We start from the raw sequence: 15,146 nt of genomic DNA, 5'->3' as shown, positions 1-15,146 counted from the left end.
AGACACGAGATGGCCTTCTCTACAGTAACCCCCCACCTTTAGAACAAGCTGCCATTGGAGGTCTGCCATGCTCGGTCATAGCAACTTTTAAGGCCTTGAAAATATATTATTTTACCATGGTCTTCTCTTGATATAACTGCTGTTGTTGCTGCTATTGCCATTGTTGTTGTTGCTGGTTTTATTGTTGGCTTTTATTGTTGTTTGCATTGCTATTTTATTGTGTTTATGTTTTACTGCTTTAATATTTTAACTGTTTTTATGTATTTTATTGCTGTTAGCCGCCTTGGGAAGGCTTCTGCCCTGAAAGGCGGCCAAGAATTTTTTTAAATAAATAACTGCTTTATTAGTAAAACTCACACCTGCCCAACATCACAACATTCATGTGGCCATTCCCAACTAGCATCATTTAATGATGTGGAGTGTGTGTGCGTTGGGGTGGGGGGGAGATTCAGGACACTGGAAAGTCAGGACACAGATGTTATGGAAAGAAAGGGGCAATTAAAATGTGTGGCTGCCAGTTTTAGCATATTTAGCATAATGTCTAGCTTGGCCCTAGGGATACGTCCATGAAAATGTCAACATTTTTTCCCCACTTGCAAACATAGTTGCCATGTCTATATCATTTTAAAGACAATTCTACAATGTTTCATAATCTGGTATACTAAAATGGTATCTCACACATAAGTAAAACAACCATGTACAAGAACGAGACGTAATTTCTTTAAAAGAGACTTTTCCAAGAAAATGGACAATCGGCTAATGGCCCTTATTATAGAGATATCAGGTGTGTCCCTCCCCCAAATTTGGTAAACCAAGCATATTATGTTGGAATGACATCAGATGAGCTTAGGCCTATAAAATTTAAAGCCAGCTGAATCTCTTATGCTAAGTCACAAGCTCACACAATTTCCCCCCATTTGTTATGCTGGCTGGAGATGATAGGAGTGTAGTTCAACATATTTGGGAGGCACCAGGTTGGAAAAGGCTGGTCTCTATGTTATAACTTTACTGTCTTCTTGGAGCTCATTAACATTAAGGAAACGTGTGTTATTTGAATTTATTTTTATACATGCAATTGTATTTGAGGCTAATGTAACCTTAACATGTGACTAACACAACATAGTCTGTCTCTCATAGTTCCTTCCATATAAACTTCATATTCAATTTATTGCTTTCGGATGAAAGATGATATTTGTTATATATTTAGCAATTACAGCCTTTGTAGGTTGATTAATTATTAGTAACTTCAACTTTGGTGTTATTTAGAAGTGTATAGAATTAGGGATGTTTCTCTACCAGACTCAGATGTCTTTTCTGAAGAACTGAGAAACTTCTACCAGCTTCTCTCAACTGAGAAGGCAGGACATTCCTGGACATTTCTGAACCTTCTCTCCCTCTCTGACTCTCCCTAGGTAGGCTGAGGAAATGGCCCCATCCAGAACGTGCAAGTGCAGATCCAGAAGCTGAATGCAGTCTCAATGTCATGTCCCTACTTGAGTCCTCCTCCTCAGAGGAGGAACTAGAGGCCCCAGAAGTCCAAGAGATCCCATGCCAGGACACTCGCAGGAGTCTCGGCCCTTGGGGGAGCTACTTGCAGGACCATCCCTGTCAGGAGAAAGGGACTCTCCTCTGAGGCAGAGGCTGAGCAACCCCCTGACCCCATCGCTGCCTCAAACAACAAGCTAGTATGGTTCCTGGGTGACAAAGTGCTCACCTGCAGAAAAGGTATCCTCAGACGAAAGTGACTCCTCAGGGGTAAGGCTCCGAAAGGAGAGCTCGGATTACTGCAGACGAACTCTGGGTTAGTCTAGCAGGCTTTGGGCTTGAAAGCCTGCACTAGACACCAGTTAGCGTTGGAACAAGATGGTCCATCCTGCCTTGTACCTTGTCTCCTAAACTGTGCCTGATGCCCTGTTTCCTAACCTTTTGGACTGCCTAACAACTCTGCTTCTCGACTGAATAACGTACCTGACTGATTCACCAAGTTCTTGGCTGATATGTCTCCTGCTGTTGCCTGATCCTCTTGTCTGCCTGCCTGCCTGTGCTTTGACCTCTGCCTGGACTTAAACCACTTGTTACAGCCTGAACTCCACTGCATCTAGAACCTGCTACAGCCAAAGCAGGAGACTATCACAGCCCCTTTTCTTGCCTCAGGGAATATTACTTTAACTCTGACACTTGCCCATGAACATTAACTGTTGACCTATATGGATCCAGGAGAAAGGACCTTTTTGGATTTGTATTTTTTTTTAAAAAAAGTGTTGCTGTGTCATGTCACATCTTTAAAAAATTAATACAAATGAAGCATTTAAACTACCTGCGGAATTATTATTATTATTATTATTTATTTATATAGCACCATCGATGTACATGGTGCTGTACAGATAACACAGTAAATAGCAAGACCCTGCCGCATAGGCTTACAATCTAATAAAGTGGTATGTTTCTTTATTATTTTGGTAGTGACATTCAATCCAATTCACAGAAAAAAGGGTAATGCACATTGGAGTTCAAATACTATCAATTAAAACACAAACTATTGTGTAATGCCACACATTCACTATGGAATAACTCCTAAAACTTTTTATGAACCGCCCAGAGAGCTCCGGCTATTGGGCGGTATAGAAATGTAATAAATAAATAAATGAATAAATAAAACTAAATTGTTAAAGACAACTTTGGAAATAACCCAACAGTATATCAAAGAACACCTGCTAGGTTGTAATCACTAAGTGAAATATGAAGATTCACAATTGAACTGAAGAATGATTAAACGTGTAAAAACACATTCAATGAAGCAGTTATAGAATTATGTGTCTCCAGTTTTACATTAAGCAAAGGAAGTTTTGGATTGTGTTCTTTTGAGCAATTATAAATTAAAAATTTAAAGGATTTATAGATATGACACTGAGAAGAAGACTGTATAAAATGATGTTTGCACAGGAACTCTGCTTTGTGGGTTTATCCTATAGGTTTGTAATCCTATATGCACACTTTGCTGGAAGTAAACCCCACTGGATAGTGTGACAGAATTCCAAGTAAACGGTAGAAAGTACTATAAAAGAAATAACAGAATTCTTGCTTTTAGTCAAGGGATTTGTTGTATTCTCTCTAGCATTCTTCAAAAACTGGAGGTCCCACTACTTCAGCTTCAGATGTCACAAAGGTGTTATAAGAACTAGGGAACCACTAAAACTCCTGACATTTCTACATATATGCTCTACTTGCAAATTAAATACTGGGGGAAGGGGAAATCAAAAGATATTCTTCACAGCCATGGCACCCTGTGAAGGTTCATGGTCCTTTTGGAAAACCAACTCAATCTTACTAACATGAAAACTCCTATTATTATTATTATTATTATTATTATTATTGATTCACAGAAGTGAAGTAAATACAAAATTTTCACTGTGAGATGTAGAAAGATTCAAGGACATAGTTGGATTGTTCTGTAAATATTTCAATGAACTTGCCCCACATATATCCGCCTGGCGCCTACACTGCCTTTCGTCGCCAGCTGAAGACCTTTTTATTCTCCCAGTATTTTAACACTTAATTTTATCTTAAATTTAAATTTTACTGTTTTAACTCTGTATTTTAATTTTATATCAATTTTGCTGCGTGGTTTTTATTCTGGTTGTGCTTTTTATATTGTATTGTGTATTTGTGCTTTTAACCTGTTGACTGTCTTACTATGATTTTAATTTTTGTGAACCGCCCAGAGAGCTTCAGCTATTGGGCGGTATAGAAATGTAATAAATAAATAAATAAATAATATATCCAGAACTCACCACTGCCTAGTCTGAGAAGCAGTACATCCTGTAGCCGTCTGTTCAAGTCTCTGAGCTCCTTCATTTCTGACACTAATGTCCCATACTCCTTTAGCTTTTTTGCTTGTTGAACAAGCTGCCTTCTTGTTCTCTCAAGTTCTTGTTGAATGTGTCTCATTTCTTCCTGCTGTTGTTGATAGCTTCTCAGCAATTCTTCATAAAGAACTCGAGGAACTACAGCATCATCCATATTGTTCATCCTTTCTGAAGTTTCCATAAATGTTGCCTCAGGACTTGAATTGCTACTGAGACTCATTCCATTTTGCTTTTCAAGGCGCGCAACAACTGCTTCAATACTTTTGTGCGTACCTTCATTTTGCTTCCTCCCATCTTGTCTCTGTGTGTTATAACAAAACACTGTGTTAATATAGCACAACTTATAGCATGCTGCAGTGCCCTACAGTTAATGAAAATAGGTGAAAATGTGCATCATATACAATGGGCTGGTGCACACATAACGACAACCCACACTTTTTTACAATTGTGATTGTCACGAATGAGGCAGTGTGTTGGTATATTCTGTCCAATCATTCCTGGCCCAACAATAGGTTCTTTCCTTGGCTTGTCAAGGGAAAGCCAAGCCAAAGGTCCTGGTTCGCATCTAATGTTAAATAAACCATGGACAAAAACTCCATGGGTTGTTTAGCTTTTCCTGGTTGTACACAAACACCTTGCCTTGTTTATGCATTCTGTACAAACCAGGCCAATTATTGCACCAATTATTGCACTTTTTATTGCACCAAAAAGTTGAAATAATTAACCACAAACCTTCCAGCCACTTGTTTTTATTACATATAACCACCAAAGGCCTTAAAACATTATTATCAAAAGTAATAGATACGGAGATAGGGGTCATTAAAGTGACGGATCATGCATTATTAATATGGATATAAAAATTAAAAAGAGTATAAAGTAGTTAAAAGATGGAGACTAGATACTAGGATTTTTAAATCTAAGCAAACAATAGGAAAATTGAGAAAGAAATGCAAGACATATGGGAAATTTATATTAAAGGGCAATTGACCCATGCAATAGTTTGGGACACTATGAAGGTGGTGATGAGAGGGATCGCTATCAGGGAGTCATCTAAATTAAAAAGACAACAGGAGGAGGTTAGGAAAAATTTAGAGGTGAATATTATCGAGTTAAAAGGGAAATATATAAAAAAGAAGGATAAATATATTGGAGCACAGTTACAAGCAAAAAAGAAGGAATTGGCGAGTATAGAAATAGGGAAAGTGCAGAGGATTTAACAGACCCGGGATCATATAGACCTATATCCTTATTAAATCAAGATGCCAAAATATTGACAGCGATAATGGCAAGAAGGTTGAATAAATTTATGTTTAAATACATTAAAAAGGATCAATGTGGATTTGTAGCAGGAAGACAGATGTATAATAAATAAAGAATAATAATTTGCAGGCGGGTATAATAGCCCTGGATATTTTTAAAGCCTTTGACTGTGTGGAATGGCCAGGACTAAAAATGTTAATAGATACTATAGGATTTGGAGAGAAATTTAAGGGACTGATAAATCAGTTATATTCACAAAACACAGCAGAAGTAATAGTGAATGATGGTATTACAGAACAAATTTCCTTAGCCCGAGGTACTAGACAAGGGTGTCCCCTTTCTCCAATTTTATTTGCAATAGTTATAGAAGTCCTAGCAAATGCAATAAGAGAGGATGAAAGTATAAAAGGGATAGGGATAAGAGAAGAAATGAAGATTAGTCTGTTTGCAGATGATACCTTATTAACGATTCAAAAGCCGTTGGAGAAGATGGAGAAAGTACAAAAGCATTTGAAGGAGTTTGGGGAACTGACAGGATTACAAATAAATTGGTCCAAATCAGAGATGATGTTGTTTAATTATAAAGAGAGGGAGAACAGGATCTAGTTAGGAAGAAATGGAATATAAAAGTTAAGAGTAAAATTAAATATTTAGGGATTTATATAACAGGGAATGTAGGAAAGTTGGAAGAGGAAAATTATAACAGATTAAGACAGGATATTAAAGTAAAATTAGAGGAGTATCGGAAAATAAGACTGCCATGGTTTGGTAAGATAGCATTAATTAAAATGAAGATATTACCTAAAATTAATTTTCTATTTAGAATGTTGCCAATTAGAATATCGGATACAGAATTAAAGAAGTGGCAAATAATGTTGAATAATTTCTGCAATGGAGATAAAATGGTTTGGGTAAACAAGAGGGTTTGGTATAAACAACAGAGGATAGGAGGATTAGGTCTCCCAAATCTAAAAGGATATTATATAGCTAACCAAATAAGATATGTGATGGAGGATATTTTGGAAGTAGCTGAAAGGACTTGGTTGGAAACTGAAACACAAGTATTAGAAATGGAATTAGAGAATATTTATTTTAATAAGATTACCAAGAAATTTCTACAAAGAATAGGGAATCCTTTACTAACGAATATTGTGGAGATTTGGGATAAAAATAAAACAAAATTAATACCTGCCATTTCCCCATTAACTCCAGTGGTAATGATGGAGAATTTTCCAGTAAATTTTAAAAAGGTAGTAGGGAAGGTATTAAAGGAACGGAATATAAACAGGTTGGAAAGGGTGGTTACAATAGAGGAGTTAGATCAAATAAAAGAAATATTGATGGGGGGAAAGATGTCATGGTTTACTATATGCAGTTAGAACAATGGGTAAAGAAATGGATAAAAGAAAATAAACAACCTAAAGAGTATACGAGTTTTGAAAAAATGCTAGTACAAAGACAAGAAAAAGAAGAGAATTTGATTACAAAGGGAATAACGAGTGAAATATATAGAATATTGAAGGCAAGAGAGGATCAAGAAGATGGTTATAAAGTGGTATGGGAAAATGATTTTAAATTTCAAATTAGTAACCAGTTTAAGTTTCCATAAGATATGGAAATAAATAAGTTTCCATAAGATATGGAAAGCACGGAATTTGAAAACCTTATCAGTAAAGATAAGATAAAACTTTTATAAATTGGTATGGGGGTGGTACCTAACAGCAGTTAAATTAAATCAAATGGAGAAGAAATATTCAATATTACGTTGGAGAAGATGTCAGGAGGTTGGCACTTACGTTCATATGTGGTGGGCATGTAAACGTGTATAAAAATTCTAGCAACTGGTGTATAAAGAGATAAAAGAGATAACTGGAATAAGTTTAGTGTTATCCCCAAGTGTAGCACTGTTGTCAATATATGATGAGGTGAACTGCATACAAGCTATTAAGGATTTGATTATGAACTTATTAACAGCAGCAAGATTAATAATAGCTAGGAAATGGAAGATACAAAGTGAATATCAGATTGAGGAATGGTGTAAAGAAGTATGGGATATAGCTATCAATGTTAAATTAACAAGTAATATTAAAGTAGAGAAAGAAAGGTGTAATTATAATGAATTTGAGAGTATATGGAAACCGTTTTTGGAATTTGTTTTGTTAAGAGGGAAAGGATGTACACCTGTACAAGAAATATTACAATTTTAGGAAAAGGGATGAAGGTGTAGTTGGTCCCGGTGATGGGCACACTGTTGTTTTATCTTAATGTAATGTAACAAATAAAAAATAATTTTTAAAAAAATGCTTGCATGCATGCATGCATGTTCAAGTGGACAGACAGAGACTCAGGGTTTTTTTCCCTTTGCAATGGGTAGGGATGCTTACTACTCACAACTGGTACATTTTTTAATTCTGGCAAAAGCCCTGCCTTTCTCCAGAGCATTGAAAAGGATTGGGATTTACCAGACCTCACACTCATGAGAGCTTCAGAGAGGATCAGATGCCAATAAGACACCTCACCTCTTTCTCAGCCTCTCTCAACTAGGATGTCATCCCCACCACCTCCAGTCTGGGTTTGGTAGCAAGCACAGATTTTGTCTAATTAGGAAGGCCAGTCAAAATTTGGGGGCATCAATCAATGAGAATTCTCCACAATGAACACAGAGTCTCTCTATACAATGAAGAGAAGACAGTATCTGTTTACATGAACTCTGAGTGCCCATTGAGTTTTAGTATTGTGCCTTCTGCACAAAATGCATTATTCAACATACATAAGAAAAACCTTAGCACCTAGACATTTTTCAACAACACTATTAAGGGTGAAAAGCTTCCACGAAATAAAGAAAAAGACACAGATATTGTGTTGTTTCATTCCATCATCTGGGAGCTATATTTTTCTCATGGATTTAGGTGGCAAATAGTCCTGCCAACAATGCGCTAATCGTTCTCCACAAAACTCCCTGCAGTTTTTGACAATACGCCTTTAAAACACATACCTAAAAACAAGTTTTTGGGGTTTTTTTTGTACCCTGCTGGTTTAAGAGCATATTTCAGACTATTTGCCTTTGACAATGTAACAAAATTAGTGGAAACATCATGATATCCAGTACTATGCAATAATCAGCCATATTTCTACTGAGGTAATGTTTCTGAGGCAAATTTACTTACTCCTCTTTTGCCTTTCAGTAATAGTGCTCAAGGCTCCTTCCGTATATTGTGGATCCTATCTTAACACTATGCAAAGTAGATGGTGGTCAAACACATGATTAATTACAATTGTTAGTTTTAAAATAACGACTAAGGGCAGTATCCTATTCTGCACATATGCCAGCAGGAGTGATTGCTTGCACAATGGGGAATTATTGGTTCTGAAAGCAACCCGGAACAAGTAGAAATGCTAGTTTCCAGAATGGGGCAGATGAGTGGAGCTCAGAGAATAGATCTCTGCTGACTTGTCCCGGTCTGGAAACAAGTGTTTCTGGGGTTACTTTTAGAACCAATAATTCCCCAGTGGCCACTCCCAGTGGCACAATATAATTAGTGACACCGCAGAAGCCCAGCTGGATACTGCCCTAAGTATTTTCATCTGAAAATAGAATTATTTGGTTTAGTAGCAATATTAGAGAAACAGCATATATAATGCTTATATATATAAAAATAGCAAACATAACCAGCATACCAGTCATGTTTTTATGTTACAATGTAACTTTATTTTAATTTGCAACAAAATGAGAACAGGTGGATAGAGTAAAATTAATGCCAATATATTATGGCAACAATATTTAGAAGAGTACATCAGTATCACAGCTACCAGATGTATCAAATAGTAAATGCATATTTGGAGACATAAACATTGAGAATCGAGCTATATATTATTATACAAGTTACCAGTGATGAGTCATGCAGAGTCCTTGGATAGAGAGATTGTCCTAGCTGTATTATTTTAAAGTTTGTTATTCCTTAATTCCTTTTAGTAACTGAAGTATAAGTTTTAACCCACACAGCAGTCTAGTATTCTGAAGGAAAGTGTTGATATAGAAGATCAGCTTGAATTTGAACAATCTTCATCTTTGCTAAAAACAGTGAATCCACTCAAAAGCCCATAACTATACAAGTCTGAAAGTACATCTTTTTGAATTTCATATCTGAATGTCATTTTTAGTGCATTTGTTAAATACATAGTTGGACTTTGAGTGACCTGGTTTGCATGATCACCACAGCCCACCATGACTTATTCAAGCCATTATTCAAGACATGGTGGGTTGTGGAGCACCCAGGCACCAGGTTGCCAATTGAAACACCATGCCACAGTTTTTTGTGTCATTTGAAGCTGGTAAGGGTGGCTTGTTGGTGTGGGTAACAAACTACCCCACAACCCTAGAACAGGTCATGAGTTCTGGGTGGTTTATGAACCACCACAACAAGCCACTGTCCTCAGGTTCAGAATACACGAGAAGCTGCACCTGGTGAGGATAATTATGTAAACCATGCCCAGGGTAGTTAACAAGCCACTGTATTGTTAAGAGGATAAGGATGTACACCTGTACAAGAAATATTACAATTTTGGGAGAAGGGATGAAGGTGTAGTTGGTCCTGGTGATGGGTGCACTGTTATTTTATTTAATGTAATGTAACTAATAATAATAATAAAAAAATGTTTAAAAAAAAAGAAAAAAGAAAGAAAATGGTATATGTGGAGAAGTCCTAAATGTACATGTTTTTATATTATGATAACAATATTAAAGCCATGTGAAACATAAAAAAAACCAATCATAAAAAAAACAAGCCACTGTATTATTGGCTACCTTCATGTTAGGCCAATTGGCTCACTGAGTCAGAAATTACTACCTAAGGTGAATAATGTTCTGAATGGTCACTACAGGATGCCAGAGAGCATGAAGCCTCTAAAATTCAAAGGTTTCCTAGAATCATTATAGAAATCAAAGTAGTATCTTGAGATTATAAAAAAATAAAAATAAAAAATCAAGGTACCATACTCTTGTTACTCCATGGCATATTATTATTACTCCATACTTGATTTATTATAGGAATGTAATTGTAATATACAAAAAAAAAATCAAGAGAAAAAATGCAAACATTTGGTATAGCACTTCTCATTAAAATGATTTCAATTAATTTGGGCTTGTCTCATAATGGGTCTGCAACCACCCCTCGCTGCCAGTTGCTCCCCAAAACAAACTTACCTGAAGAGAACCGGTAACAGGGAGGACTCTCTGGAAACAGGTGATACCTTGTAAATCTCATCCTTAAAGTCTGGATGTTCTTGAGCATTAGACTTGTAGTTTCTATGCCTCCAATTCAATCAATTGGCCAGGATGCATAGGTAATTACATCTCCCATGCACCTCAGCTGGAAAGGATGCTCCTAAACATACTAGAGTCCTTAAGGATAAAGTCTATCAGATCTGGCCTGTCCAGCAAGCCTTCTCCACTGCCAGTTTATCTGGCCATCTGCCTTGCCAGGATAGGTTTGTTTGGGAAGCATGAGTGATAGGGGAGGCTGGAAGTTAACTGCTCTAGGGCCTGGTTGTTTCAGGTTATTTTGGAAAAGGTTCAGGAAAGACTCAAAGATGTTCTTGAGAATTCTTTGTGAAAACTCAGGAAAAAAAGAATTCCTTATAAGGTGAAGTAGAGGACCTCATCCATCACTAGCCAAAACCAAATCCCTTATTTATTATTATTAATAATTATTATTATTATTATTATTATTATTATTATTATTATATTTATTTATATAGCACCATCAATGTACATGGTGCTGTACAGAGTAAAACAGTAAATAGCGAGACCCTGCCGCATAGGCTTACATTCTAATAAAACCATAATAAAACAATAAGGAGGGGAAGAGAAAGCAAACAGGCACAGGGTAGGGTAAACAGGCACTGGGTAGTATTTATTGCATTTTTATACTGCCCAATAGCCGTAGCTACAAAGACCTTACGATTCTAGTTACTACAAAGATCTTAAGATTCTAATGAAAATAGGCAGTTTGAATTCCAAGTATGTATACACTCTTCTCAATGCCGTTTGCCCAAGCGTTTGAAAAAACCTGCAAGTTTCAAAACCGAAACATGCATTGACTGGAATAACTCTTCAGTTCAACAGCAGACCTTGTCACAACAAGAGGAAACCACCATGATGAAACAATAAGAGGAAAATAACATGTAAGACAGCACACTGATTCTGAAAAGTGAAGATCCATAATGAACGTATTTGTACACTGCTTAAAGCATGACAAATTACTTCTAAAAGTATCAAAATGGTCCGGTGTATTTAAGTGCAGGTATTTGCTTGCTCAAGCACAATTACAGATGCTTTAGTAACTGCGAAGAGAAAGTAAAATTGCACTGATGGCTTTTTGAATGCTTATCCAATCAAAAAGCATATACCCAAAAGCATCCAGTACTTTTATTAAATCTGCCAACCGTGGGTTGGATCCAGATTTAGGGTGCAATCCTATAGGTTGCGCCCTTGCCAACTGCGAGGGGGTAGAGAAGTGGGTTGGATCTCCAATTCCCCCTTCAGGGGTCAGAGCACTGTTTCTGATCTCGAAGTAGGGAATCCCCACGATCCTACGGCCCTTCAGACAATTTCTAGAAGCCATAGGATTGCTCCTTTAGCCATCTCAGAATAGACCAATTAAAAACAATGGGGTTTATGTCCTATTTATTGCAATGGGTCTACTCTAAATATGACTAAATCTGGATCCAACCCATGCTGCATTGTATCTAGAAATTCTATGCCAAGATTTTAACAGGCCACAGTACAGCTTATTCAATTTTAATGTATTCTTCATATATAAAGATTTTTTCATTTCTTCCTCATAGTGCCCTATCATACCCTGGTAGATGCTAAGAAGTCATCTCTTTACTTTCTTCTGCCTAAACATACATACCACCCTGTTGATAATTTTCCAGAATGGCATGGCTTTTATCAAAGAACTACAGAGGTATTCCTTCAAACATTTGTTGAGCTTGTAGACACAATTTACTTGAACAGGGCTAAGTTTTCAGTTAAAGTATAAATAAACCTATTTGGGCTTTGGCACAGTTTGGTATCCTGCTATCAGCATAAAGAATTGTGAAACAGTGCCACTGAGCAGCTGGTCGTTCTTAAAATATTTGGAAAAGAGCAGAAAACCAGCAAGGGGGAAAGCTTATTTTTGATGGCAAGAACAAAGAATCATTTCAGAAAGCCATCTTATATACTATGTGGAAGGATTAAGGTTTGCAAGCTATAGGCAAGAATATCACATTCTAAATAGTATCACTACCATGATGTTAACTTTGCTTAAATCTAGATGTTGACAAAAATAATTTAAAAATTATGCATAAAATAAGCAAGAAAACAAAATCTACCATAAAGATGACAAAATAAATACAGTAACTGTACGTGAAACAAGTTAAGGTCCAGTGATAAATAGGACACAGCACCATGAGTAATTTAGATAGTAAAAATAACTGTGTCATAAGGAAAGAGTAGCGCTTCTACTGGGCAGTATAGAACTGAAATAAATAAATAAATAAATAAATTGTTTTGTATTTGCAAGCTATGATAGCGATGTTTTCAACAACTCTGACGTACTATTTTATTTATTTATTTTATTTATTTATTTATTACATTTCTATACTGCCCAATAGCCGAAGCTCTCTGGGTGGTTCACAAATGTTAAAATCATAGTAAGACAACCAACAGGTTAAAAGCACAAATACACAATACAATATAAAAAGTACTAAATGAAAAAACCCAAGGAAAGCAGAAAAGCCTCTGGTTTGGTTCTGCCTCAACTAACTTTTTAAATTTTGGGTATGATATTCTCAGCCATGAGAAAATCCTGCACTTTGACAAACCACAGAAGAATAGAAAAATAAGTTCTGCTTTTTAGCCAAGCCCTAATAAGTTGCCAGTAAAAAGGCTTAGACTGTGATTTGGATGGATATCAAAATGTAGAGTAGATGTAAAGGAGATGTGGTCCATGTGATATGGCTGATCAGGTCTATTAAGCCAAAAGTTCTATAGAATTTCACAAAACCTGCTCTTGCCTAGCATCACCTTTATTTCCGGGAGTGGGTTGGGGGTGAGGATCCTGTTACTAACCTTTGCCATCGCAAAAGCAAAACAAAAGACAAATCAAACCCTGGGCTGCTATAATGAAACACTCTGGTTAGCAGGGTGAGTATTGCTTCCCATGTTGGCTATGACTACATGAGCAAATATACTTGTGATCACCCAGATGTACAGCAACTGATTGTATAGTGTAGAACAGTATACTGTACTATAGCAACAAGCAAATGAGCTGTCAAACACTGAGGCGTTCCAGTACTGCTATTGGGCTGTTCTGCGAAGACAAATGTAAATGTAGGAAATGTGTAAATACTATTTTTAAAAAAATAAATAAATAAATATCAGATTAAGATGGCTTTGTGCAGAATAGTTCAAGTTTGGTTGAAGAAAATCAAAATATGTTTTCTGGCACAGTGTATGGTAGCAGTGCTGGAGGTAAGATGTAGACCTGTCCAATATAAAATCAAGATGTAACTATATTAAATACATTTTAAATGTATACCATATCCATCTAACTACTAACCAGGAGTTATATATTGATCATGTGCTGAGGTGAACTCCACGTAGAGCTTTTTCATGTTTGTGGTTCTTTGTTGCAAATTGAAATAAACTTAAATTGAGATGTAAAAACACAGCCTGAACGTGTTTTATACTATTTTGTACTTACAAGCTCTGTATATTCTATTTCTGTATATAATGCTGCCACGTTATTGTAAAGCATTTACTCCGAATCTAAGTTTCATGGAATTAAGATGGAGTACACATCTTTAAGGAGCACTGAGTACTAGTACTGATAAGCAAAGGAGAGTCAGATAATGTCTTCCTCAGAAATCTCACTTACCTCAGTAGAGAAAAGGCTGATTATTTCATAGTCCACAATAGCAGGTTAAATAGGGAAAGCTTTGGTGTATAATATGCAATCAATGAACCAAATCTCTGTGCTCCACAAACAATTTTATCACATAAGAAAAACTGGGAAGGGGGGGGGGGAAGAAGTGTCATATGTTATACACATTTTGTACAATCTAGTCTGTTTTTGCATGATTCTTATACTAATTATTTAATTACAATGTGGAGTTTAAATGTTATAGCCATATACTCTAAAATCAGCAGGTTGCAATAACTGGTTGTAGGGTAGATGCCTTTAAATGTATATTAACAACAATAACAAAACCTGGAAGGAATTTTGCAGGGGACTTTTAACCCAAGGTCAGTTGATTTGACAACCTAAATCTATCGAGAAAAAATAGTTCTCAGATGGTGGAACTAAAATCACTCTGAGCAAATATACTCAAACATCGTTTTATAATTTAGGGCAATATTTTTCTATGATATTTTCAGTTTATAATATGCTTTTTTAAACCTGGGAAGTACGTTTTTATGATTTTAATTTAGCAATGGAGAACTTAGGCTAACAATGCCATACAATGATCCCATCGCTCACTCATGCGACTTGTTCATGTAGAACCAAACCAGGGATTGGAGTTACAATGTTTATTAACAGAGTAAGATTTGTTCATTGAAACAACTTCTAGTTAAAAACAGGTTAAAGACAGGTGTTGATGCTCTCAAAATCATAACACATGGATTATATCTAAGTATAAACTAATTGACCATCTGCTAATTTTAGAAAATGCTAGTCCAGTATAAAGTTAGTTATTGGTATTAACGCTTGAAAATGAAAAAAAAAAAAACAAAACCACTTGAAGCCACTAAAATAGCCTTGCAGCAAGTACTACTGCAAAACAGGTTGTCATGAAAGTTTATTATTCATTTACAATTCTACTTTATTTACAACTTTGATAACTCACATTCACAAAATCCTGTAGTTGACCTTCATTTGAACACAAAACCAAATAAAAACATTGGGCTGATATGAAACACTGTCCAACAATTGCTAAATAAAACAGCACATACACAACTGAAAGAAATAACTG

General features: G+C 36.1%; 2 protein-coding genes across 4 annotated transcripts in view; both read right to left on the bottom strand.

Annotated features, from left to right (window-relative positions):
- Nucleotides 1–15,146, bottom strand: part of AGBL4 (AGBL carboxypeptidase 4) — a 957,560-nt gene that overhangs the window by 395,498 nt on the left and 546,916 nt on the right. The window lies entirely within an intron of this gene.
- Nucleotides 1–15,146, bottom strand: part of BEND5 (BEN domain containing 5) — a 47,724-nt gene that overhangs the window by 14,248 nt on the left and 18,330 nt on the right. For all 3 annotated transcript variants that reach the window (XM_063139129.1, XM_063139121.1, XM_063139137.1), the window contains one exon: nt 3,792–4,167. In XM_063139129.1, coding sequence (XP_062995199.1) covers nt 3,792–4,167 — 376 coding nt within the window. The remainder of the gene's footprint in view (nt 1–3,791; nt 4,168–15,146) is intronic.

This window comes from Elgaria multicarinata, chromosome 1 (genome assembly GCF_023053635.1).
Source record: "Elgaria multicarinata webbii isolate HBS135686 ecotype San Diego chromosome 1, rElgMul1.1.pri, whole genome shotgun sequence".
NCBI classification, from domain to species: domain Eukaryota; kingdom Metazoa; phylum Chordata; class Lepidosauria; order Squamata; family Anguidae; genus Elgaria; species Elgaria multicarinata.
This window is presented reverse-complemented; position numbering and strand designations above follow the sequence as displayed.